Below are 26,687 nucleotides of genomic sequence, written 5' to 3'. Positions count from 1 at the left end.
ATATGTTGCCTCTCGGGTCTGGTCCTTCTTGTGCTTATGAAGAAACAGGTACAGGTTTCACATAACACCTAATTCGCTTGATGCTCTGTCAGCACACAGCATGTAATGTGATGTGTTGCGTGATCTTCAGTAAGTGGCACGTTAAGACGACAAGAAAAAACACCCAGTGCATCAAATCGCTTCGCTTGAACTGTGGAAACAAACCTACGATAGAGGACGGGACGTTCAAAGAAAAGAGATTCTCAAGCTGACAGTAATTATTCATGTCTTGTAAGAATGAGACAGTGACAACATCTGTGTGCCATAATGAATTAAACATGTATTCCTATCAGATCAACATGGACTATGGTAAGTGGGATTATACTCACTTTTCGCCGTCCCCTGCAGGTGGTGTTTTGGCCGATGCTGTGATCTCCTCCCCGGCCTCATGGCCTTTTCCATTAGGAATAGCGTTCACCTCAGCAGGGGCAGTTTCCACAGTGTCGGCCGGTTTATCCTCACTCATATCTGCTCTGGAGCCTTGGTGTGTATGTAATAATCAGCCTGTCGAGATGTGTAAATGCTTGAGGCTGTGTCAATGTGAAGTTTTTATTTTCCTCCTGGAATCTGCAGAAGAAAGGGTGCGAGCAAATTAATATATTTTGCATTGGCATGGCATTTTCTTTGATAGATAGATAGATAGATAGATAGATAGATAGATAGATAGATAGATAGATAGATAGATAGATAGATAGATAGATAGATAGATAGATAGATAGATAGATAGATAGATTCTTTATTGTCTGTCTCGAGTAAAAAAATCATCTTTAAAACAGCTCAATGAAGCATTAAAACATAATTAAGAACCACACTCAAGCACATTGACTAAAACACATTCAACAACAGTAAAAAACAAACAAATGCAAAAAACAAGGAAAAAGTCTATGAGTTCTTATTTAAGGGCAGTTATTGCAGATGGGATGAAGGATTTTTTGTAAATGTTTTGTTTGTTAACAAAATGACGGGGAAGACCATTTTTTATGCATTTCCCTCACAACGCAGATAAGAGATGTATAACAACAATCACAGCCTTGTCAACAACAGCCATCTCATTTCATAACTCACGTAATGATGACTGCATTTTCTAAAAACAGAACTGTGAAGCTCATTAATGGATGCAAATTTGAATTGATTCATTTCACCATCTGTCATATTATCATTAGTTTGTGAAAAGTTGTCCAACTCAAGCATAAAATGACAGATGAGTGCAATAGAAATGCTTTACTTCCTAGTTTCCAACAAGAACAGGCACATTTCAGATGAAGGAGGTCACTGTGAGGGCACTGAAGGGAGTTTGTAACAGGTACACGACTGGACTCCAAATCACTTTACGTATGCTGACAGAGAGGATGACAACAGAGGAGTCAAACACTACATTCCTTGCACACCTATTAAACTAATTAAGTGACTAAATTACATGCAGCAGTTGTGGTTTAATCAAGGCTATTGTCAAATCTGAACAAACTGTCCCAGTTTCGGACATGTCACAAGAATTTGGGGCTTCAGATTCAAAGTCTGAGTCATTCTTTTGTGAAGCAGTGATAGTGGAAATGTGAATAGATGAAGAAAAGAAGCATTTTCACTTGTAAACTAAAGCAAAAACACCAACTCCTGCTATATTAGTCAAAATGTAGAGTTGCCAATAAACTGACGTTTTGGCAGAAGCCATGAAGAAGCCATGACACAGGAAGTGACAGGTTTACACTCAGAGGAAACACAGCTCTCAGTTGACTGTGACACACTGGGCTTTGTGTCAGGCCTCTATTTCCTGGGTATACTGTTGTTAGGTGGCCATGCTGGCTTGTGGGGCCCAGAAAGGCCCCGTGTGACATGTATCTCCTGGATGCTGTTGACCAAAGCCCCCTATCTGGCTGGCCCTGAATGATCTCCTTTGCTCTGCTGCATAAACAGCACTGGAGGCTATAATGGAGAGCACGTTGGGGGCCATAGAGGAGGAACACACACACCCAGCTTTGAGATAAATAGAGGAGAACCAGCTAGGACCAGCTACGAACCAGTTCTAGCCGTCTTTGTGGCCCCATTTTTCTGCTTGTCACTTTTCTCTTGGTTTCCTTTCTTATTGAGGAGGGTTCAATGTGGCAACAAAGCTCAAGGTTTTCTGTACTACCATTCCTGGCAACCACTCAGCTGCCCTGTTCCCTCAGGCTTCTTCCGCTTCACAGCCCGCCCTTTTAAAATGTGGCTTTTTTTGTAATATTATTTTAACACATCAAACGCAGTGTGAGATGAATAAACCCCAGTCTTCATCTCGCAGTCCTCTGAACCTGTCTTACCAACCAAGCTGCTGTGAGCTTCACTGCACAGCCAAGCCTGTCGGTGTCTCTGGCTAAAGCCAGGCAACGTGGTTGGGCAGCAAAGCACAGTGCACAATGGCACATGTTGTGCGGTTTCCTGGGAACGGGTTGGAGAACAGTGGCACTATTGTGCCAGGCATCATTATACTGCCGAGGCCCCCTTTGGCTGTAGTTCGCCAGGCCACTCGAGAGGCTGAAAAGGTATTTCACTGGGCTCTAATTGAAAAGACGCCACCTTGAATTCAGCAAATGCCAGTATCCCGTATTCATGCACAGTTGTAGCAGAGTTGCTGACGGTAGCGATGGCAGAGGCAGGGCCCCTCTCGAGGGACAAATCACTGCACAGAACCACACTGCCACTCAGATAGTCTACAAATCACAAGGAGGTTGGGGGGAGCCATTCGAGGACAATACACGATGGGCTGTCCGGCTACAAGGGCGCCTCTTCTATGGCCTCAAGCAGCGGAGCCTGAAACAGCAGATCTAGTTGGACAGAGTTGTGGCCCCTGCGATCATCAACAAAGGCAATACACGACATCCTCGGAAATAGTTGAGTGAAAGCACACTCCTTCAGCCAGAAACAACTATTTCTAGCAAGCTTGTTCTCCGGTCCTGCTCAAGTTTGAAGCAAATGAAGGTACAACAGAGGTAGCTGCAATGCTGTGGGGGGAAACGCTCCTTTAAAAGTAGGACAAGCTTTTGGCAGCAGAAATACAAACTCAGACATCAGGTATCATTTGCTCAATAAAAGTAACTGTCCTGAAATAATGCAGATTCAGTTGAAGGTATAAACACTGTGGACAGGGATCAGTCTGGGACAAATCCTGCATGGAAATATTTACATGCACAGTTATTTATGTATCAATATTGTAAAAATGGTTTGCACAGACGTACTCTCATGAAATGTATTTACATTGAGTCAAACTCTATAATTGGCCGACATCTTAATACCGCTAGGGATCCAATTTGTTAAGAGAAAAGCAGCCACCAATAATTACAACCAAGAAAATGAAGGAAAATGAGAATGAGCACGAAAACAATTGAGTTCATCCCCACAGGCCTGAACAGCAGTTACCGTCGCACCATTGTGGTATGAAACAGAGGAAGAGTTGTGTGTCCGTAAGGAAATGCTCAGCAGCACTGAAACGCTCTGTAGTCTGCAGACACTATGTCATCCAGAAAGACACCACAACAACAGAATCCAAAACACAAACAATGTTATGAGAGCAGACCTGAACCACGAGAATGTTCGAGATTTCCATCAATGACGTGGGTTTAATCGGGTGTGTGTATTTTCCTAATTGCACCATGCGACATTACAGAACATAGAGAGCGTTTACATGTTCATTAGTATCCCGTTTTCAAGCCACATGTTGGTTTTTTAATCATATTTGGAATATTATGAGAAACCCGGTCATTCATACCGCTGTAGACGTGATTCTGACAGTATCAAGGTTTCTGATCGCTCTCAACTGTGTTGAGTTCTCAGCCGTTCAGGCACGACGTTCTCTGCCAACAAAGAACGTTCACAAACCTGGATAAGGTGTTCACATGCCACAGTGTCCCAGTTTCTGGCAGAATACCCCAGGTAGCATATCCAGGTTTCTAAAAACCGTGATAAGGGCTTATCCAGGTTTCTGAAACCAGGATGTGATGTTTACATCCGCAGCACATAACCAGGCTGACAGGGTGATAATCAATCTGCCTCTACAGTCTGACTGTGTCAGTAGCGTCATCTGTTACAGATTTTTTAGAGGCACAGATTTACAAAGCTTTATAAGAAAAAATAACATAAAAATAGTTGTAGAGGAGAAAAGAAAATACAAATAAACAACAGCAAGACCAGGAGGAAAAAAGATCTTCTCAACAAATCCAACGTTTCCTCACTGACGCCCAAACTTCCAAAATCCTATGCAAGAGTTAATGCTACATTGTGATGCTCTTGGTGGGAGTAAATGAGTCTTTTCACAGCAACAGCAGTGACTATGTTTATTCAAGCCCTCATCCAAAACATCACTTCAGTTTGCCAACACACAGCGAGTGCATGCGCCTCAGTTCACCGGCTCTGACGCAAGCAACTCTGCTGAGAGACGTCATCCCACAAGGAGGCAAGCGGAGCCAGGCCGTTCGACTGATTGTTATTCCTCAACGGATACCTGAAACGAACAACGCCGTGCATGCTGATTCATCCTCACTTGCTGCTATGCTTGTGGGCATTTGCGTTTTAATGTGTGGCTTTGTGTGTGCAGTAATCTCAACGTGTAATACTGCCTCCTCTGTCACATATAAGCTTTCTTAATTGAGTCTCCACTGTAATTTCCCTTAATCTGCTGGAGTGCGCGTGGACAATCGCGGACTGTTTTCCACTCTTTTTTCCCCACACCCAGGTCTGCTTGCGCAGTAAAAGCAGAATTCAAATGTTTTAAATGCCATCAAGAAGCCTGAATATCCTTCCTCTGCAGCACCGTCTCTTCTATGCAGGTCATTTGAAAGACAACAAACCTATCTTGCCGGAGCAGTGCAGGAAAACGAAAACTCACCTACTATTGGAATTTTGATGGTACTAACGCCGCCTCGCCTGTTTTTTAATAGTTGCTGCACTGGAAAAATGACAGACAGCGTTTAAAGCAAATTCCTCATCCGCCCTTTATGTCCGTGAACAGGAAGAGATTTCCTGCAGATTAAGAGATTACACATGGCCACAATTCCACTGATGAGCAGCTAATAGATCTATCAGAGATCATTTTATCATACAGAAGTTGAGACATGGGACCTCTGATAGTCGGGATGATAGAATGAATCAGATTAGGGTGCATCTCGCTCAGGCAGGAAATCAGGATCAAAAAGCCTAGGTCACTCCATACACTCTTGCTCCTGTATAAAAATAGCTGCAGAGGAGTGAACGGCCTTGTTGTAACCCCACGACGTGTCACACACAAAGCTGTGTTTAAGTGCTGCTGCATGTGCCACTGAACACAGCAGCTGCTTGAAATAAGGAGTAAACACCCAGCGAACACATCCAACAACCATCTGTCTGTATTCTGGTTCTTCACACAAGGGTGAACATGCACATAAATACACATGATGGCGCACACACAAAGACATATGCAGCGTAATTATGTGAAAACTGTCGTGCTGTTGTTGAAAGAATTAAACATCTCAAACAGCTACGGGCAGAAAATAAAGCTATCATCGTTATCAAACTGAGACTGATGGAGAACTACACTGATGCTATTTGCAAAATGTGAGATCTTCTGTGTTTCTATGACATAAAGAGATAAATGAGATAATATGCAGTAAAAAATGCATTGGGAGGCAGTACTGGATGCAGCCCAGGATGAGTTTCTGAGGATATTATAACAGCCAGGATGTGACATGTTGAGCTTAAGTTTATTATGTTAAAGTCCACTGAGTCAGGAGCTGCAAGGTTCCTGAAGTAAAAGTCCTGTTATTTTTACAGTTGAGAAGATTATTTCACAACAAATCTTACTCGATCCAAAGCTTTCTCTGCTCAGCTTTTATCCAGAGAAACATAGTTAGAGTAAAAACGAATGAGTACTTACAAACCTCAGGTCGATTTGCACCAAAAAATGTATTGTACTGTGACGGAAACAGATTCAGGGAACAAGACGTTACCAAGTTGTCCATTAGAAAGAACTGACATGTTAAAGGTTAAACAGCATATATTTGAGAAAACATGAAAGCCCTTCACCAATCATATTTTAGATTTTAAAAATAATCAAATGAATGACTAATTTCTGAGGACAATATAGTTTCCAAGCCTGTAGAAGTTTTCACATTTCTTCTTAATACTTCCAAATACAGTATATTTTGCATCCATTGGGATTAATTTACATAATTATAATAACATAATTGTGCAGATTGTTGTTGGAGCATTGTTGTTGTAAGTTTTTTTGTGTTATGTATTATAGGAATGTAAATGGGTTTTTTTTCATGGTGTTAAAAAACAGCAATGGCGGCTGAGGCTCCTGGGCGGTGCAGCATTTAGAGTTGAAATAATTCAAAATGATGGATAACACAAACCTTTAGCTATTTCTGAATTATCCAGGAGGTGTTTTTATGTTAAGGAGCTTGGAAGATATATTTTAAGGCTCTGTGAACCCACACAGGTGTTTTCAATCATTCTTGCTAATTACACCTCTGCTCAGGTGGGCAGAGCTATGGTGGGAATTAGCTGAGGTCACTGAACTATGCAACAAATAACTATGAACCATCCGACGAGGACCTCTGTTGCCTGTCCTTCCCCATCACTCTCATTTCCTTTCCTCATGTCCTTATTAACTGCCTTATTAACTGCCTTGCTAATGTGTGTGAGAGAGGCTGGTATACAGTAAATAGTCATATTCAACGACCATATTATGGCGAGACCGACTCAACTAAGCAATGACAGTCCATCAGTACTTTAAGACATGAAGGTCAGTCAATCTGGAAAAGTTCAAGAGGTATGTGCAGTCCCAAAAACCATCAAACATTATGATGAAACTGGCTCTCATGAGGACCGCCATAGGACAGGAAAGTTCATCACGGACAGCAGACACATCTCAGCATCAACTGTTCAGAGGAGACGGAGTGAATCAGGCCTTCATGGTCGAACTGCTGCACAGAAATCACGACCAGGGGGGACCAACAAGAAGAGGAGAACCGCTTAGGCCCAGAAACTCAACGAAGTGACACTGTTGGTGATTTTATCAAAATTCAAGGCATATTTAAGCAGCACCGCCACCACAGCTTTCTGCAGCAGCATGCCATTCAGTCTGGTTTGTGCTTTGTGGGACCATCATTTGTCTTTCAACAGGACAATGACCCAAACATACCTCCGGGCTTTGTGAGGACTATCTGACCAAGAAGGAGAGTGATGGAGTGCATCAGATCACCTGGGAGTCCACGTTCAACTGACCTGAACTTAACTTAGGTGGCTTGGGATGAGGTGGACTGCAGGGTGAAGAAACAAGTGCTCAGCATATACAGGAACTCATTCAACTCTCTCTCTCTCTCTCTCTCTCTCTCTCTCTCTCTCTCTCTCTCTCAGCTGCAGGCTCTGAGTACCACTGTGATTAGCCAGCAGGGAGAATAAGAGATTAACTTCTGACTAAGAGATTTGTATGTCAGCTGCAGAGATGCTCCTCATCTCCAGGGTTCCTATAAGCTGCTGTGAGATGCATACGTCTGAGGCTAGAAAATGATGCAGCATGTGGTCTCCACTTGGCAGCGCATGTAAATATCCACGATTAGGAGGAAGGTATCATCACAGCAAGTCCAGTGTTTCAGACAGAGTCTCTAATCGGGATTATTCTGTTTGTTCAAAGCAGGAAGCCCCAATCTCCTTTGATGATGCATTTCTTGATCAATGGATAGATGTTGACATGCACAAGTACTGTAGACAGCTGAACTGCATGGCACACTGTCAGTGAACAGCTATCTGGATGGCTCAAATATTTGAACATAAAAACGCACAGGTTTTGATCCCTTTTTGAAGCTACTAGATAGATCTTCTTTCGTGGAATTGGTGTGACAAATGTATGCCATGTGTGACATTTGTCCCACCAAAGCTTGCACAGTTTTATCAAATCTTATTTGTTCTCCTGCTCCACATCCTGCTCTAATGAATCCAGCTTGCTGTTTTGTTTTGTTTTTTGTTGTTTTCTGGCATTTTTTCAGACCTAATGAAGCTTTCAGCACAAGTTCATGCAGGAAGACAACTGTCAGCACATTTCAGCATCACACTGAAATGGACTCACACTATTCTCCACTGATCTGAGTTCAGTGCGCGGGCTTTCCTCACATCCAATGATCTTTATGGCTGAAGAATACTGAAACCATCTTTACCTTTTCCGTCTCTCTTTGTCAGTGCAGCCGCCCCTCCACCATCACCACCAGCAGTGTCAAGTCTCCCTCAAGGGATCTCTGATTGGCTGCTATTTATAGGGCTCTATCCTTATACGTCTATATAATGGATGGGGTCACAGCCAACGTCTTTCTCAAAGAAAGCTTCTGTACTCATGTTAACGTGTGTCTTTCTGATTGAACTGCTCTGATTAGCTCACAGTGTTAGTCCACCTGCACCTACAGGTTGTCATGTCACACTGGAGGTCAGTTTAAGATGATTTACAACATCTCATAAACATCTTAAAATCTTGTAATGTCCCTGGCTTGAATCGAGCTGGTTTTGCTACATGTCACATCCCTCTCTGTCTCCCCTCACTGCCTGTCTGTCTCTATACAATCAACTGTCAAATAAGGCAAAAATGTCACGGAAAATCATTTTAAAGAAGCTGGTAATCCCAAAAGCTATTTTTACTCCACTTGCCAGTCTTTACCTCTTCCCACTGAGCGTTGCGGATCTACTTGTAACACACAAGGACACAGAAGATTAGCGTAGTCAGAGAGAAAGAGACATTTCTTCATAAATTACATTTGGAAATTACCAAACATTTTTACACACGCAAATACTTTGTTGTGACCTGTTGAGTTCAGGGCAGGTAGCAGATCTCCACTCAAAGACCTTGTTTTCCATATTCCTCTTCAATAATACATTTGTGGATTTTGGGGACTCGTTTGTTTGGTGACTGAAATTTGTGTAAATCCTCTGTGAGACTCTGAGAGGCCAAATGTCTACTGTTTTGTCTCCTGGCCCGACTGGTGTTCTGTAGCTGGAGGACGATGGGAAAGAGTTAGGCAGCATTGATTGTCTTTAGTGTCGTGACACGCTGGAGTGGGAGCACCAGCCTGGTGACTCACAGAAAATATGATTTATTCAAAGAATCACACAACACTTTCTGTCACTCTGGCTCTAACATCGGACACCCCACAGACAGGAAGGGTCAGGAGAGCAGCAACATAACCACACAGAAGTCCAGAGACTGGGCTTTAAGGTAAGACAGGCAGGACGGGCAACAGGTACAAACAGCTACAGGGATGGGCTTCAGGACAGAGGTGAAGTCTGAAGAGAGAGAACGAGAGAGGAGTGGAAAGATGTAGGACTAAGGCAGTCAATACGATACTAAGGGTCAGATTTATATACATGAAAGTGCAGGGTGCTGAGCTTTGCTTAAATTTGTGCTTGGAAAGTAATTAGCATCTGATTCACTCAATGAGACCAAGCTGTTAGTTGCTAATTACACAGTAAGAGACTGGGGCTGCTTTAATAGAAGATCTTTAGAGGGAAATGAGAAAGAGATGGAATAACGTAGTAAAAGACACCAAATGCGCACTGCAAATATTTAATCAATAGAGTTAGATCGCTACAGTGGATTTGCGGGGTTTACATTCCATAAAACCAAAACTTCCCATCCTATATGTTTATTGCTATAAGTAGTAAAATATAGTGTTCAGATATTATTACTGCTTTTTTTTATTTGTGCATTTATTCATTCCTTCTTTTTTTTCTTTCACAGATATCTACTCCAGTGCAGTTTGTAGCACAATTGTCTGGAGCTACTTCCATTTAAAAGTGGCCCTTATAAATTGTGTGGGTTATTTAAGGTTACTATAGGTTATTAAATCCAGTCAAATCGGTAATCAAGCAAACTTCCTCCATTTATTTGCACAAGTCTCCATGAAACGCACCTGTGTTTGCCTGAGATGACTTGTGACTCCTGGCTGCTGTGCATGTTTGATCAGTACTATAATACAGACACTTCTCCAAGTGAAGAAAACACTGGAAATCTGGCAATGAAAAACGCAGAAATTTAATCACTTATTGATTTAACTCAGGTATTATTATGGGATTGCAGAGAAAACCTAAAAGCAGGAAAGTAACAAAACAGAAACAGCCAAACAAAACTGAGAAATGCAAAAAAGCACAGCAGGGTCAGCACAGACACCGAATGCCATGATGCTCTTGAAGTAATGAGCTTGAAATATTTGACAGGTTATTAAGATTACATGCGGTCCCACATCTGTTTCGATGACATACTGTGATTCACTTGATTTGGATGTGATCTCAGCCCTGTGGTTCCTGGCTCACGAGCCGCCATCATCACCTCTGCACAACACACCAACGCTGTGCAAAACTGCAAGTGAACTATCGACAGCTGTCAGTACACTGACAACTTTTCAGATTGTGTGTTGTCTAAAATGTTGGGTTATTCACAACTTTACACCATAGTGCTGCCTAAATTCATACAAATAAATCCGTAAAGATTATAAAAGAGCATCCTCCACAATATTACATTATAGTGTAGACATCGTTTGCAGAAGGGAATCATGGAGGTAGAGAGAAAAGTCAAGGTGTATAGTTCAAGTTAGATATTCATACATATAACATACTTCTACTCATGTCAGTACTATTATTAGAGAAACAGGATGAATTTATGGAAAAGTGCTGAGAGAGAGATGAATTATTGTTTTAGCCCAATTGCATGATCAGATTAAGGCTTCTTGCCAAAGCACTGAGTTACTGGCATGGATGTAACATCCTTTGACAAAGAGGCCATGAAATTCCACGTGCTACATGTGCTCCATTCATTTTATCTGAATGAATACAGTTCGGATGATAAGTACTGGCCTGGACAGTAACACAATGCTGACATGATAATGCCAAATCAAATTTGGCCTGTTGTCAGGCTGCCATCAAATTCAGCAATGGAAGTTGAATGCCAGCATACTCAGTGCCAGATGAGGAAGCATGCAAGTCATGGTGAGAGCAAACACGATTTACACACTCTCCAAGACAAGATGACTGTAGTATAGCTGTAAACCAAAAACACCTGACAAGCTACTTAACACAGGATGCTGCTGACACACTGCAGGTGAGGACATTGAATGATGAACATTTCAGCATTGGGTGTACCTATGTGTTTCAGGGAGGAAGAAAAAAGAAAGAAGAGAGATGAGAAATGATGGATCAGATGTTGACTCTTCCAAGAGTAGTACTCAATAAATTGTGAAGTGACCCAGTCCAAAAGGATGAATGTAGCTGAACTCCTGAATGAACTTTGAACTGTGTGTGTGTATGTTTGAGAGAGAAAGAGAGAGAGAGATTTAATTATTGGTCAATCTTCAAGATAAAAATAGCAGTGTAGAAACTGAAAACTTAAGAGGGATGATGACACATGAATGAGGGAGAGGGCTACATACACAATGTCTTAAAAATACCTGCATATACAGGTATTATAAACTAACTAGAATACAAACTAACCTAGCCATAGAACATTAGCCAAAAATATGTTATTGACGTTTTATCATTGTCAGATTTACTAAGGGGTTGGGTTGCTTTCCTCATTACAAGTGTTCTGAAAGCAGTCCTGCTCAACGCAGGTTTTACTGCATGTCACTGTTCAATGTCGCCACCACCACTGTCATCGGCCACGGGAGCTGAAGAAGGCCCTGCCGTGGCAAATATATCTGAATTTTTTGTGCATTTTGCAGCGCTGGCTTGAAGAGCCAGCTTCTTTTTCTCTCGCAGTTTCCTGCGCCTCCTTTTCGTTTTCTCTCCATTCTCGCAGATCCTAACACATTACGTTACAGACGTGAAAGAGGGGAAGTGTTTCATGATACGATTGAGCGAGATGAGCCCCGTCTCGTGTCAGAGAAGAAAATAACCTATCGGCTGCAGAACTGCGTGTGTTGAGGGGCGGTCGGTGTTTACAAACAAACTCTTGCGCTGACTTTTTTTTTTTTTTTTTTTTGCAAAATGCATTTCGCTGCAGGGCCAAAGCAAAAGGCTGTCTAACTATGTGATTGGGCCAACCGAGTGTCAATCAGGCCGCTGATCAACTGTCTGTATGGGCCAGTCAGACCAATATTTAAAATTAAAAAAAAAAAAAAAGGGAAGGCCGACTGTTGGCCCAAATAGCACGTCGGCCCACCAGGAAAATGCCCGGTATGCCAGATGGTCAGTCCGTCCCTGCAGGTATTGATATATCTGGAATGAGTTAAGATCCATCATTATATGTCGGCCTAGCCATGTATCCTCCTGCATCATCCCGTTCTCTGTCACTTATCTGTATGTTCAGTATATTTCAAACAATTATTGCTTCTCCAGTACATCAATGCATTTTTGTATTTAGCAGTATTTATTGTGTGTTTGGCTCTGTTATGGAGAAACTATGAACGTTTGGAACATGTTGAACACACAAATCAAAGTATTCTTTTATCATCTGTGCAAGACTTACACTTACTTACTTACACAATGAAGCAAAACCTCCCAGCTCACGTTTCATCTCATTTTCAGGCTGTCTAATAATGCAAATCCATTTAAACCAAATCGACTCAGAGGTCACACAAGTCTTTTCCTGCGTATTATGTTGATGACAGCCAATGGCCAGATAACTGTTTGTATGAAAGACTCCAGCTTTAAAAAATACAGGGCTGCAACTAATAATTATTTTCATGGTCAAATCAACTGCTGACTATGTTCTCAATTAATCAGAAAACAGTGAAATATGCCTTACATGCCTTAAATGTCTTAAATATCACCTTACAGTAGGGCACAAGGTGACAAATGTCTTGTTTTGTACAGCTAACACTTAAAAACTTAAAAATATTCAATTTGCTGCCATGCAATGAAAATTTTCACGTTTGAGTACCTTGAATCATCAAATGTTTGCTTAATAAATGTCTTTAATTGAGTTTCAGAGTAGTTGCATATTAATTTCCTTTTAACTGATCAATCGATGCAGCCTTACCTGTTCACCTAACAGGTCTTACTTGATATAAAAGAGGCATTATACTTTTTGTCTCCTCCACATGGTCCCCTGTTCTTATTTTGCACCATGGCTCCAAAAGCAGAATGTCCTGGGACCAAACATAAAGTACAGCAGTGACACAGTCAAGGACACAGCCTCCATAAGGACACTGTATGCCCGTTGTACATTAGTTCAAACAACAGGACAGAATACAATCAGCTAACCGTCTTCCCTCAATACCACACTGTTCAATGCCAGCTCTGTCTTTTCTCAATCATGTGCCCTCAAACAAAGTACCATCCTCTCCTGGCATCTGCCACCCGTCTCCCTCCTGCTTCCTCCTCATCACATGGGAGGAGAGCAAAAGAAAGAGAGGTGGAAGTACAACTCGCGCAGTGTGTGACCACCATGGTGGATGTCGCGCTGCTGACTCTGTCACATGCTGCAGCACCATGAAAGTTCAAATCCCAGTCGACTGACGGAGAACTCCTGAGCACAGCGGGCACCAACTGTAACCAGATCAATATGAGGCTTAAGTATCAAAGCCCTTATAGAACTAAGAGCTGCACAATAGGCCAACAATAATGAGCAAAAATACAGCTCGAACTGAAGCTCAGAAGATTGTATCCAGAGTTTGGGTTGTGGAGGACCAATGGTAAGACTTTTGTCTGTCCTTTAGAAGAATCTTTGGTCATTCAATCAAGAACGACGAGAACAAAGACAGACTCATATAAGCAGATCCTTTATTCTGACTCCTTATTGGGTTGGCCGATTGGACAGATGTTTGGGGTGTTGGCGATTGGAGTCCATCGCTGTTTTTTTTCCTGTGGGATTTAGTTTTGCTAATTTAATGTTCTGCCTACAAGCAATGAGTGAGAGCTTCACTTAGTGAACTGAGGGTTTATTTCTACCAAACCGGAGTTTGTGACTGTCGGAACAGTGGAGAGACTAACTAAGATGGCTTTGATGACTTGCTGCCGAGTTTCAATGAAACGTGTTTTATGATGAGTTAACATGGCAATGAAGACAGTCTTAGTTCAGTGAGAGAGAGAAGCTTGAATTCAGAAGGTGTAAAGTTGTATTGTTAAAAAATTGTTAGGAAAATTGGTGTAAGAACATTTCATTTCTTGACACTTCGTGAGTTTATTTTGTTTATTTATTAGACTAAAAAAAGCTAACAGAACTTGTGGAGCAGAGCAAAATCGCCATTCACACACAAACAGGCAAATAAACTACACCTTGTTTCACAAGATAAAGTTTCATTTAAAACATTTTGGTGTTCTTTGCATTTCTTGCTCATGATTGTGTAGTGTTATTGAGTCAGGCTTAATCTATCTTTGAGGTACCACTGTAATCCTGGGATCACTTTGATAAAAGCGTGCATGTTTTCAGTCAAAATTTCATTTACATTGGGCAGCTGGTCCCATAAGACATGTTTTTGAGACCCTTCTCAATCTGCTGCTGGTTAGCGTACAGCACAGTGTTGAGGGTAAAATTGAGAGCTCTTCTAACCAATGGGCTGGCATTTATCTTTAGTGGTATGACCTTATGCAAGCAGCAATTGAACTATGATAACCCTCAGTATGTCCTTGGATACCACACATGTTTTATAAACCAGCCTGCACTTAGAAAATGTAGAAATACTGTGACATGACAAGGCACAAGTACGTATGTGTGCTTGCCCTCAAGGAGACAGATAAAGCTTACTTCTACAAAATAACAGCTTGAAACTAAAATTAAATGCAAACTGATTATTGATTTCGATTTCATTATCAACTTTGCTTCAGGCACCGATTAACTGATATGGAACCTCACTCAAAACACAGCATCATCATTTAGGTCCTGGATGTTTTTTTCAGTCTTTTTCAGAAACACAAAGTAGATCATCCATAAAACTGACTAAATTAATTTCGACTGCTAATACAACACTGCTTTATTGTAGTCAGAGACAGGAAAGGGTTAAGACAATAATTGTGTTTGCTTTTTAAAGACCAAAATCAAATCCCTGCAAAACCTCAAGGCCAGACAGAAGCTCATGTCCTTTCATAGTTTAATACCATCAACAAAGTCCCAGCAGGGTGTTCCTCCTTCTCACAGTGAACTACATAGCTCTCTAAGACTGAACAATCCCTTCATGTTTTCTTTTCATTCCTGCAGAGGTAAAGCATACTGCTGCAGGATACAAATATATTTCACAAGGACACAAAGCTCTGATCAAATCAAACAGTAAGTTTGTGAATCTCTGTGTCCACGTCTCATCTAATAGTGAAGGAAAGAAGAGGCAGGAGCCGTAAACATTTCTCATTCACTAACTTTTTTTTAAAGACAATCACTGAATATTACTAGACATGCTTCTTTTCTGCAGGCTAAATGTGATGGCTACACACTGAAGGGAGACGTGATTTTAATTATTTTTACCTAGTGTAGTAAAAAAACATTTCTAGTTGTGAATGATGGCCGTGACCTTTGCTGCAGAGCACGTCCCCCTCTTTGCCCCTTTTCCTCTTAATCTACACATTTTGTAATCAACCTGAGAGTCAATGACATTTATATCACCAAATCTCTTCAATCTCCATTCTAATATTCAGCAGCGTTCACACATGCATGTGCATGACCACACACATGCACACATGCTTTCACTCCCATACATCCCACACAAATGCAATCTGAAACACAGGCTTTAATCACACACCAGATCAAAAGCTCAACACGCCCGATGCCGACGGAGGCTGGATCAGTCTGTTCACACTGTGATTTCATTGTGGGATGGGGCAGCACATGGGCATGACATGACAAGCCAGACAGCAGAGCCAGTCAATTATAACAGCAGAGGCCAGGCGGGCCAGACAGGAGCTCTTGTCAGCTCTGGCCAGTAAAGTCCAGCAGTCGCAGTCTCACCTGCTGCCCACAAGCCTGCGAGGTGAGTCATCCTGGAGGAGTGAATGACTGGCGACTTTGCCAGCTGAAGGTGACTCCAGAACCCATGCTGCTGTTCAGAGTTTTATCCAGTCTATGCAATGTTTTGCACCTAATCTTAGCTGGATGAATAAATACATTTGCTAAGTGTTATTCTATGCATGCATTCTGCCTTCATGAGAAGTCTGGTTAAATGTGTGCATGTTACCTCACCTGGCAGAGTGCGTATCAAGGCTGAGTCCTTACAGCAGCAGCCCTGGCCTTTTGCTGCATATCACCCCCCCACCCCCCCTTTCCTGTGTCAGCTGTCACCATCAAATATTGCAGAAAAAAATCATAAAACTATGTGCATCCTAGAAAAGTCAGTTCTTGTTGCCTTCAATATATTATCATTATCATTGAACGCTGCTTTGACACCTTATAGTTAAATCTGACATTCTGCCAAAAGCCTGGGTATGTCCCTCAGACTGGACAAGATCACCAAACATGAGGACCAGATGGCACCTGTGGCCAGGCTGTGACGTGTTGTGAGCCAGCTGTGGATGCTCTGCCAGCACGACTTAAAAATATGACAGGCAATCCAAAAATGAAGCTTTAAACTGCGCTGGTGCATTTGCAGGAGTCTAGCTTTGTGGCAACTCAGTCACTGAATGCCTAAAACATGCATTACTGAAACAATGTCATTCCTGGTCCTGAGTGCCACACACACAGTAAAAGTAGACATGTGTGTTTGGAGTTTGTTTGGGCAAAAAAGCACGAAGTGAAAAATGAAAATCCGACAAAGAGGCAGTGGCTCACGGGGTCCTGGAGGTACATCCACTGCCAAGTTTGATCCCACTAAGCCACGCCACTTGATCATGGTAGTAAGAGGCTGACACTGTTTTAATCAGAGGTTTCACTCTCTACAGTTAGGCCTGTCCTCTGGCATACAGAGTCCACATTTATCCAGATTCTCACATAAGCCTCAAGAAAGAAAGCACTCCCAAAAGACGCTCGGACAGTCAGGATCTCAACAGTACATCACCCAGCTCTACACATGAAGATGAAGAGCAGCACACTAATGTCACCTCTCTCTACGGCGACATCGTATGTCTTCACTTTTACTTTGCATTTAACTCCCGTTTAGTAAATGTCACACATAGCAAGCAGGTGAATGCCGACATACATGTACAAAGAGTGTTGTTTTGTCCTCATAACGGACTCAAATGTTAAGGTCCCCATATGCGTGAAAAAGCATGTCCGTAGGTCAGTTTAACTACGTTATGAGGACTACACATAAACCTTAAAGCGCACTCCAGCCTTTCGGAGCCTTACCAGAGAAGTACCGGCGTCCTCTCAGACTCCAAATATCTCCACACGGATGTGATGCCTCCGCTCGCTGCTCGGCTCTGCCTCGACCCGTGGCGCGTCGTCCTGCCTCCGTAGTCCGTCCGCCTTCCCCTCAAACAGCGCTCATGTCATGTATCTCCCAGCAAATTGTCCTCGTAATCTTCTCAAAAGTGGGATGTGAAGAGTGTCAGGGTTCCGCCTACCGCACGCACAGCGACTCCAATCAAATTATTGTTGTGTATATGTTGCGAGGCCAGCGCGCGCGCGGTGACACGAGAGCCCCCCTATTTGGCACGCGCCTTTTTAATCGCCTAGAAATGGTGACCCGCGGTAGATTGATACCGTCAGTCGCTTTAAAGGCCGTGCTTTTTACGTGCCGGACAGAGCTGTCATTTCACACGATGGTGGCGTGGTGCATGTTCGTGGATTTATCGTCGTGCTTGAGCGCGCATCATGACACAATGAGACTGAATGACCGCGAGGAGACCACACACACAGACACACAGACGCACACACACACACCATGCATTTATTTCATCTACTCCATTGCTTCCCCTTTAAGTATTTCTAAAAATAAAACTCACGTGGGTCTTTAAGAAAAATCGATCCAATTGCATTGTCTTTTTTGATACGCAACTAGCAACGTAAACAGCAGCCTGAGCCATGTGCCACAAAAGCCCACTGTTGCTTACGCACATAGGATACGCACGCTCCATTTCTAGGTCATCTGCGGTAGCGCGTTTTGATGTCACACCGCTCCGGGGATCGTCTCTTTTTTTCTCTCCTCTGGCTCATATTCACCGAGGAGGACACACACCTGCAGACCTGTTACACCAGGCTCCCTCATCCTGTGAACCTGTATCTGTATTCATGGCGGATGGGGGCAGATAAAGCCAAACATTTTCCATTATAAAGCGTCTCGTTTATTAGGCATTATACCCAGCCCAGCTACAAACACGCACTTGTCTTTTCCCCCAGTGCATTTAACATTATGAGCTGAGACATCTCTGCATTTTATCTCACAAAACGATGCCGTCTTCTTCAACAGCAACCACAATGTCCTTTGAAGCTGTCGCAGTTAACCTGACCTTGTGGAAAGCAGAGGACATTTAACCTCTGGGACACACAGGTCCAGCATCTGGACTGGGGTTGACACAGTGGGGAGTGGTTACCCATAGAGGAAAGGGCCAGAGATGCTGAGAAAGTGGTGGTGCATCAAAGAGGTCAACAGGGGAGGCTCAACAGATGTATGCTGTAGTTCAAAGGCAGAATCTCAAGTGCATGGAGGCATGTGCTTTAATCTGTGGTTTAATTTCAGAGCACTGTCCTCTGGTTGTTCCTGTTCATAATCCCAAACAGCGCGTTGGCATGCTAATTTAAGCGCTGTCAACTAATGAGGAGGAGAGGGTGAACAGCAAAGGACATCTGGCAACTGGTCCTCGAGGCGCAGCATTTACATTCAGCTCTATGAGCTCCTGGTGTTCTTACTTCTTTTAACAGTGTGCAGCCTCACCTTGCCTCACCTGTCTGCAGCTTAAAAGGTGATGCATGCGTAGTCCTCCAGAGGACTTTCTAACTGCCAAGAGCAATGTGTAACCATAGAAACTGGGTGTAGCAAAGGTCTGCAACTCAGGCTGGCTGACCACTGAGCAGAGATGCTAAACCGCTAATGAAGTATGGAAGCAATTAACGAATTTCAGCTCACAGATGATATTCATATGCCAGGCTACTCTAAAACCTTATAGCTGGAGAATTTCCATGGTTAATTATGAGCCAATTAATGCAAGTAACTACAGCTACTGAAATGGCTGACGCTTGGCACAAAATACCTTATTCCAGATAGCAGCACATGGTTGTTTCAATGTTATTCACACACATAAACACATAAAAAATCACAAAGAAATGAAAAAGTCTACGCCAACACTGTGCTAGAGGCCCTTTCAGGCTGTACTTTCACACAGAGCTTTGAGCTAAATGATGATAAAGTCGCCATGCTAACATGCTCACAACTAGCATATTGATGTTTAGCAGCTATAATGTTTACAATGTTACTAACATTTGCTAAATAGTGCTATACATAAAGTACAGCTGAGGCTGACAGGGTTGTCATTAGGTTTTGCAGCTATTAGTCCCAAACCAAGACAGGCAAATTGAAATTTTACCTGATGGTGGCACCAGGTGAAAAAACCAGAGGATAAAAGTTACTAAAGTTCATCCTGTGGGAGACATGAACTTTTGCACATAACTTCATGCTGATTCATTTAATAATTTTTGAGTTATTTGACTAAAGAATCAACAAGCTAACAGGAAGATCTTTTTAAAAAAAAAAGGTAAGTAACAATATTTAGTAGGGACCTTGATCCATACATGATAAATTCAGTGCCATTTTTACATTGTGCATTCATATTAGTTCTGGTTTTGTACAAACTGCTCTACACACACTGTTGAACCAAATGTATTAGATCAACAAAGCAGTTCAACCTTCTGAACAGCTTTGAATGGATTTCTGAAAACAATGGGAGCCTGTGACTTCTGGGAGGTCAGGCAATACTGCATAACAACATAAAAGCTTATAACTTTGGTGACTGTGGTTTAATACATAAGTGGATTTAGATTTTTCTAAGGCAGGTCTGTAAAAAAAAACAACAAAACTAGCCTATTATTTTTAAACTGTTAAGGATATCCTCTTCTCTTCCTCAGACTGTTTTATCCTGACCCAAACAAAAGCCATCTAATCTTCACTTGACTGCCTTCAATGAGATCAAATTCAAAACAATCTTGTTTTTCTGACTGAGAGTTTTTTCCAAGGAGCTCTCATGGCCCTTGATTTGCAGCCTCCTGTCCATCCTCCGCAGCCCCCGCCATGTACATAATTAGGAGAAACAGGAAGAAAAGATCTCATCACAGACCACTAAACCCATTCAGTTTATTTTGCTGAGCCTTGCTGGAAGATGCTGCAATCAAACTCAATTAAGGTCAATCTTCCAGCACATTCATCATTTGGGGACGAGATGCCAGTCACTGTGTGATTATCCAAAGTAACGTGGCCCACTCATGGATGAGCAAGAAATAGCCATGCTGTGGAAATGATGCGGTTATGCAATTACCTGAGAGCTGGTCTCAGTAAGATGGAGCTTTCTGTAGGACTACGGGCAGCCTGATGAAGGTTTATTAATGCCTTGTGAACTGAGTGTGGTGGTGACTCAGCTAACACTGACGTCACTTGACACGGTGCCTTGGGGGCTACAGGCATGAGTCGGTTTGTGGGTGTTAAAGAAAATTACATGCCTGCTCAGCTGATCACAGTTGTTTACATAAATAAAGCTGGTAAATAAGACAGAAGAGAATATGATCCTTATCATATAGTATCATATAGGTCAATACTTACTCTCGTTTGTATGCATTTTTTTTTATTTTACACTATCAGCATTGGTTTCACTTTATGATTAAATATTTGGTTTGCAATGAATAGTTTTTTAGAAATAAAGCAGCTAAATTGAACCCACTCCCCATGCAGAATTACAGATATTAAGAAATTAAGACTGGGAGCTTACATTCATTTAATTGCATCATGGCTGGGAAATGTACTGTATCTTCCTCAATGATACCTTAAAAAAAACAAACAAAAAAAAACAAGTGCAGTGTAGATTTAGGTCTAGAGGGATGTTTTATAACATAATAAGAGATGCTAAAAATGTACAAAGGTAGATGTATTTTTTATGTAATTAGTGGTGATAATAATTTCCTGTGATTCAACAAAACAAAGCCAGCTGAAGGTTCATGTACAAGCTTTTATCAGAGCTTCCAACTGTATGCCATGGTCTTCATCAATGGTTGGAGTTTGCTCAGTTGTGTTGGAGATGGATTTGTTGATATGTGAGCTCAGTAGCTGTTGTGTTTTCACTTCTTCAATAATACATCAGCTGAAAACAAAATGCCACATTGTCAGCAGCTGTAAATGTTACATAATGACGCAGTAAGCTGGAGTAATCAGGGAGTTTCTGAAGCATTTATCAAGAGGAGACATCTGTCATATGAGGGGGAATGCTGTTTGTTATTCTCTCCAGACTTCAATCATCTGAGAAAGTTTGTACAGAAGAGGTTCACAAAGTGTCCCCTCTCCAACACACATAAACACATACTTGGGCCACCTGCCCATCCTTCTCTTCTGCCATCAAAGAGTCTGAACTATAGTACACACACACACACACACACACACACACACACACACACACACACACACACCAAGTCCTTCATCTATGATTTATGCTACGAGTACTCACATTTTGTCCCCATAAGGAAGGCAAGTCCCCACAATGTGAGAAATACATCCGCACTCAAATGTCCACACACACATGCAGAGACAGCTCTGCAGGACAGAGTGAGGTCCTGAGCATTATTCCTCTCAGCAGGAGGAATTCCCTGAAGGAGCAGCCTGGCCGTTTTAAGAGGGAGGAGAAACATCGAGGCCCAGAAAGGGATGAAGTGAGTCAGGGTCTGGACAGCAAAGATGAAGAAAAACACATTATAGGATAAAAGTCTCAAAAGTCTCAAACATACCTCTGTAGTTAAGTGGACTTGCAAGGTAAATATTTTGTCCCCTAGGCATGGACTAAAACAAGAATTGTGCAAATAAAAAGCCTCTGCTGTTGTTTTGTGTTCAAAATGAAGTTAATTGGGGTGCCCCTATAGTTCATTTGGCAGGGTGAGTGTGCACCATGTATTGAGGCTGTATGTATTGGATTGCACTCAGTGAGTGACTGAAGCCACTATTAAGATGATTCTCACAATCTGTCACTTTCTCCTTAAGATCATCAAGTTTTTTCTGACCCCTCATCGAATTTCATCCCTTTTCCAGCTGTTTGGCATAACCTTTGGGAACCACTGCATGCACCACAAAGCTGTGGCATCTGTACGAATCATGAAAGCTCATGTACAGCAAGAGTCTCCTGCTCTGTATGAACTTTGTGTGGATACATAATTTTACTGATTGTACGAGCTGTTGTGGAGCATCTCCATATGACGTGATATGCACAGAAACACATACACATAAATAGAAATATGAGAGGGACAACGCTTACATTAAGAGATTACATCATTAATTTAAAAAAGAGGTTGTTGTATTAAGATTTCCTTTCCATAATGCCACCAAAATACAGATGTGTTCTTAAAACAGACAAAATTATGAATGTAAAAAAAATCCCACCAAAATATATCATTATGTCCACTCTATCATGGTTACTAAATTTCAGACTCAATCCTAAAATCTCCCAGTTGTCCCCAAGGGAGAAATATTTAAAACATATTTGGAATATTAAGTAAATTAGAAAGTAGAAATACCTAATTTTATGAATGCTAAGATTCAGTAATATGTCTAAATTCTTTCTAAATGAATGTGTGGATCATAAGTTCCTCGGTTATTGAATTCAGCTCTCTTCTGTTTGCACAGCTGGCCAGAGTTTTAAATGGCTTGCCTGCATGAGACAAGTGTATTACCAGTGTGGGCTCTTCTGTTTGCCATGCATTTGTTCCGAGTATAGTCTGAGATGTATTTCCTTTTAGATCCCTGAGGAAAAGAACACAAACATTTCAGATGTAGGAAAACATGACGCTGTGCAGTATGTCCTCTGGATCAGTGCGGCTTCGCCACAATCCACCTGACAGCACACAAAGCTTCTCCGTTTAAAGCGACAAAACTGACTGCACGTGTACATCAGGAGGGTTTTTCCATGGAACATGAATTTCTCTCTCAAAAAAACAAAACAAGTCAGTCATGAAAACAGTGTGTCTGATGATGCCTCCTTATTATGGGCTGAGAAGGATCAGCAGGTCAAGACAAAGATTCAGCATCATATCACTGCTATAGATAAATAGCAAGGCTTGAATTACAGCCTGGACCATTAACTATTACAGACCTGTAACACAAGACACACACATCAAATTAAATGCTGTTTTAAGGACTTTATCAGACCTTCTGGTTCTCATACTCTCACATGTAATAATTTCCTCTCAGCGTTCTGCAATCTGCCACATGATGAAATTCTTGTTTTTCCATTTTCTATGTCACTTCTTGTCATGTCACAAAATGTGTCATCCTGTTTATTTCCATATTGCACGCTTCCTCAACATCACGAGCGGGTCTAGAAACTTTCAAAGTGGGAGAGCCAGACTGGAAACACTGTAAAATGACTAAAATTGTGTTAAGACATAAGACATTGTACATTATTAGCGATGATATTTTTTATTTAGTGCAATAAATTCATGCTAAATATCTTTGAATATTTTATTATGAAATTTTAATAAATAGCTGCTTTTTGTGACTTGAAATAGTGGACAGCTGATGGAAAAAGCCCGAGTGTTTTCCATTCCAAATCTAAAATAACAAACTAATCCAGCGTGTGTGTGTGTGTGTGTGTGTGTGTGTGTGTGTGTGTTGAGATGAGTCTCTGGTCCAATCACATGAAGTCACTATTTGCAATTGCAACAAAAATCTGTGCTACATGAGCTTTATTCATTAATACTAACAAACCAACTTTTACTTTATCTGCTTTTTCTCATCTGTCCTCTTTAAAAAAGAATCATTTAAGCTGCTGCTTGTTAATTTAACCAGACGATTCACTAAAAATTGTCTGATGTCAGTGATATAGTCTCTGATATATCATCAGAGGCTGCGGTTCAGTGCTGATTATATTTTTCTTTCAACCTTCCATGCAAATTTTCACGTTTTGAACGCTTCCTTTCCTCTAGATGCACAGAGAACGATTATAAAACTTTATCTGCCCTTTGAGCTCTTTCTGGCCACATTTTTAATGAATATTGACACATAAGTTTCATTCAGATAATCTGTTTTTGTTTCTCTCTTTGTTTCAATCTATTATAGAAGTGAAATGTGAAAGGCAAGACATAATGTTACTTAATGAGGCAACAGGCGTCATATGACCTGAAGTGGCAAAGTCATACATGATGAAAGCAAGAACATAGAGTCTGCTCATCTTCACTGACTTCAGACAGACGTGCATGAACTTAAAGGCCTGCTTTCTAGGGCATGAGTGTATTTACTGAAGTCCTATTCACATCACATTCTCTATACATTTTGGAAATGCTGTACATATGCCAACCTCATACACTCACAATTTTATTCAGCACAAGTAAGGCCACTGACTGTGTTATGCAAAACGGCTTAGTCAACTGACACAGATTCTGGTAAGCTGAGCCAGTGCCATGTGAAAACTGAGTAGGCATTCACAAGTGTCCCTGTGAGACAGTGAGCACAGTTCATTGTGTGCTGCAGTTTTAATCAACAGGGAGATCAAAGCTGTCATTCTGCTACTACAGGGTTAGTTAATCTGCTCTGTTTCTTGTCACTCAAGAGGAAACCTGGAGGAGAGCTGGCATCCCTCCTTCCCATGTCGCCAGCTATGATGCATGAAATAACAGGTGACAGGATTTCTGCAGGAAAAGCAAATGGAAATGATTCAAATGCACCTCCAGCTCTTCCACTGTGACTGTCGTATTATGACACATGAGTGATGTTAATCCCTCCGCTCCACCCCACCCTGTGCCCAGCAGCAGTGAGGACACCATCACGTCGCTGTAGGACAGACGGTGCTGCTGTAAGCAGGCGCGCAGATAAAAAACTACAGTCACAGCAAGATGGAGAAAGCGTTTGATTTGACAGGCAATTTTACATGAAAGCTGCTCAAATTATCAGCATAAATGTACATTTAACATTATTATCACACAATAAAAAGTGAGGGTCTTGTAAAGAAATATTTTCTAATTAATTTTTTCTATGGTAAAGGACAATTTCCATCTCTTTTTTGTAACGTTTTTGCCATTTTATCATGTTTAATAGTAACTGCCTGAAGAAACACCTTCTAAAAGTGACACTGCCCCCTAGTGGTGAGAATGAGAGTGAATTTCTGCTCTTGAAACGCCCCAAAATACATCAGGGACATTTACATAATACATGATATAAACAAGCATCTTATAAACATTAGCTCACTTGAATGTTGGTCTAAACTGTTAAATGAATGAGATCTAGCCACAGGAAAGCTGGAAAATTCTTCCAAGGAATTAAGAACCAAGCAGCCCCACTCTGGACATTTGTCATTACAGCCCATTGAAGTGGCAGGAGCTACTGTCCTGTATGATTGTGGCTTCCCACTGCCGTCTATCCACAAGCTTTCCCTCAGCTCTTGTGGGAAATAGCAGAGACAGAATGACCCGAGCAAACATGGCAAAGATTCCTTGGGCCATCTTCAAAAACACTGGCATCCCCACTGAAGTGAGAGCTGGTGCAACATACGGGCCATTAAGCCTCAGGAAAGAGGATTTGAAGGCAGCCAAAGAGGGTCTGGCAGAAAAAATCGAGTGCATATGTAGTGGTGGCTGAGTGAGGGAGATTGAGCACAACCAGCGGGGAGTTTTCTACATGTATGCTGGTGCTGAAGCTTGTCTCAGTCGATGTAACATCAGACCTTAATGACTGTACAAACCTGTAGATACAGCAAAGCACAGAAAAACACCACTCTAAAACTCTAATAAATCTCAAAACTACATTATATTTGGCATCTTGTATTTTCAAAATCCTCATTTAAAACATTTTATATCTATTGACCTCCCAGTATAGTTACAGATGTTGTATATTAAGCCTGTGCAACAGGTGCACAGAGTTGCTAATTACTTTTCATATTAAGATTTTAAAAATATGAAAAAATATGGTGACATATTGTAAAAATGAAACTACCAAACAGCACATAACGTTCGAGCTTAAGCGATTAGTCAGTTAATCCATTAGTTGAATAGTCGGTTATCAAAAAATCTATTGGCGGCTTTGATTACTGATTAATTGTTTAAGCCATTGTTCATGCAAACATGCCAAATTATTCATGGATTCAGCTTCTCATGCAGCTGAATAACTCTGAGGTTTGAACGTCTGAAGGCGTCACTCTGAGCTCTGCATGACTGTCATTTATCCCTTTTTTCTTACATTTTACAAGCCTCACAATACATTGATTAACACTTTCAACAGAGGCCTTTTTGAACTTTGAGAACATGAAATGAACCCTCATTTCTGAGCCTGTATCTATTTTTCTTCTTAACCTGCAGATTCCAAGAAATCAACATGCAGCTCACTCACTAACCCTTTATAACACAACATGGCAGGAATCACCGCACGTTCTCAGGGTACTTGGAGGACTGACAGCTTGCTCTCCGGCTCTCAGTCCACCTTGACCTTTACTTATCGATCTTGGAGTTCATTAACACCAGTCACACTTCTTTATGGCACAGAGCCCAGTGATTGTGTTAAAGCCTATGAGCATTAACTCAGTGCGCTGCAGCTTCTTGAAAGGTAGAAGCCTTATGTTCAATCTTCAAGCCATTACGAGTCACGATGAAGCGCTGTGTGGCACTGAATCATTTAATCAATTTGTTA

General features: G+C 41.6%; 1 protein-coding gene across 2 annotated transcripts in view; it reads right to left on the bottom strand.

Annotated features, from left to right (window-relative positions):
• LOC139352035 (sodium-coupled neutral amino acid transporter 3-like) overlaps nucleotides 1-17,408 on the bottom strand; it is a 38,877-nt gene extending 21,469 nt beyond the window's left edge. For both annotated transcript variants that reach the window (XM_070994064.1, XM_070994072.1), the window contains exons 1-2: nucleotides 17,234-17,408; nucleotides 369-606 (exon numbers count right to left, since the gene is read on the bottom strand). In XM_070994064.1, coding sequence (XP_070850165.1) covers nucleotides 369-505 — 137 coding nt within the window. In that variant the 5' untranslated portion in view covers nucleotides 506-606; nucleotides 17,234-17,408. The remainder of the gene's footprint in view (nucleotides 1-368; nucleotides 607-17,233) is intronic.
• Between the last annotated feature and the right edge of the window lie 9,279 nt (nucleotides 17,409-26,687).

Source organism: Chaetodon trifascialis, chromosome 3 (assembly GCF_039877785.1).
Source record: "Chaetodon trifascialis isolate fChaTrf1 chromosome 3, fChaTrf1.hap1, whole genome shotgun sequence".
Taxonomy (NCBI): domain Eukaryota; kingdom Metazoa; phylum Chordata; class Actinopteri; order Chaetodontiformes; family Chaetodontidae; genus Chaetodon; species Chaetodon trifascialis.
Note: the sequence above shows the minus strand (reverse complement) of the source record. Positions and strands in the feature narration are given on the sequence as shown.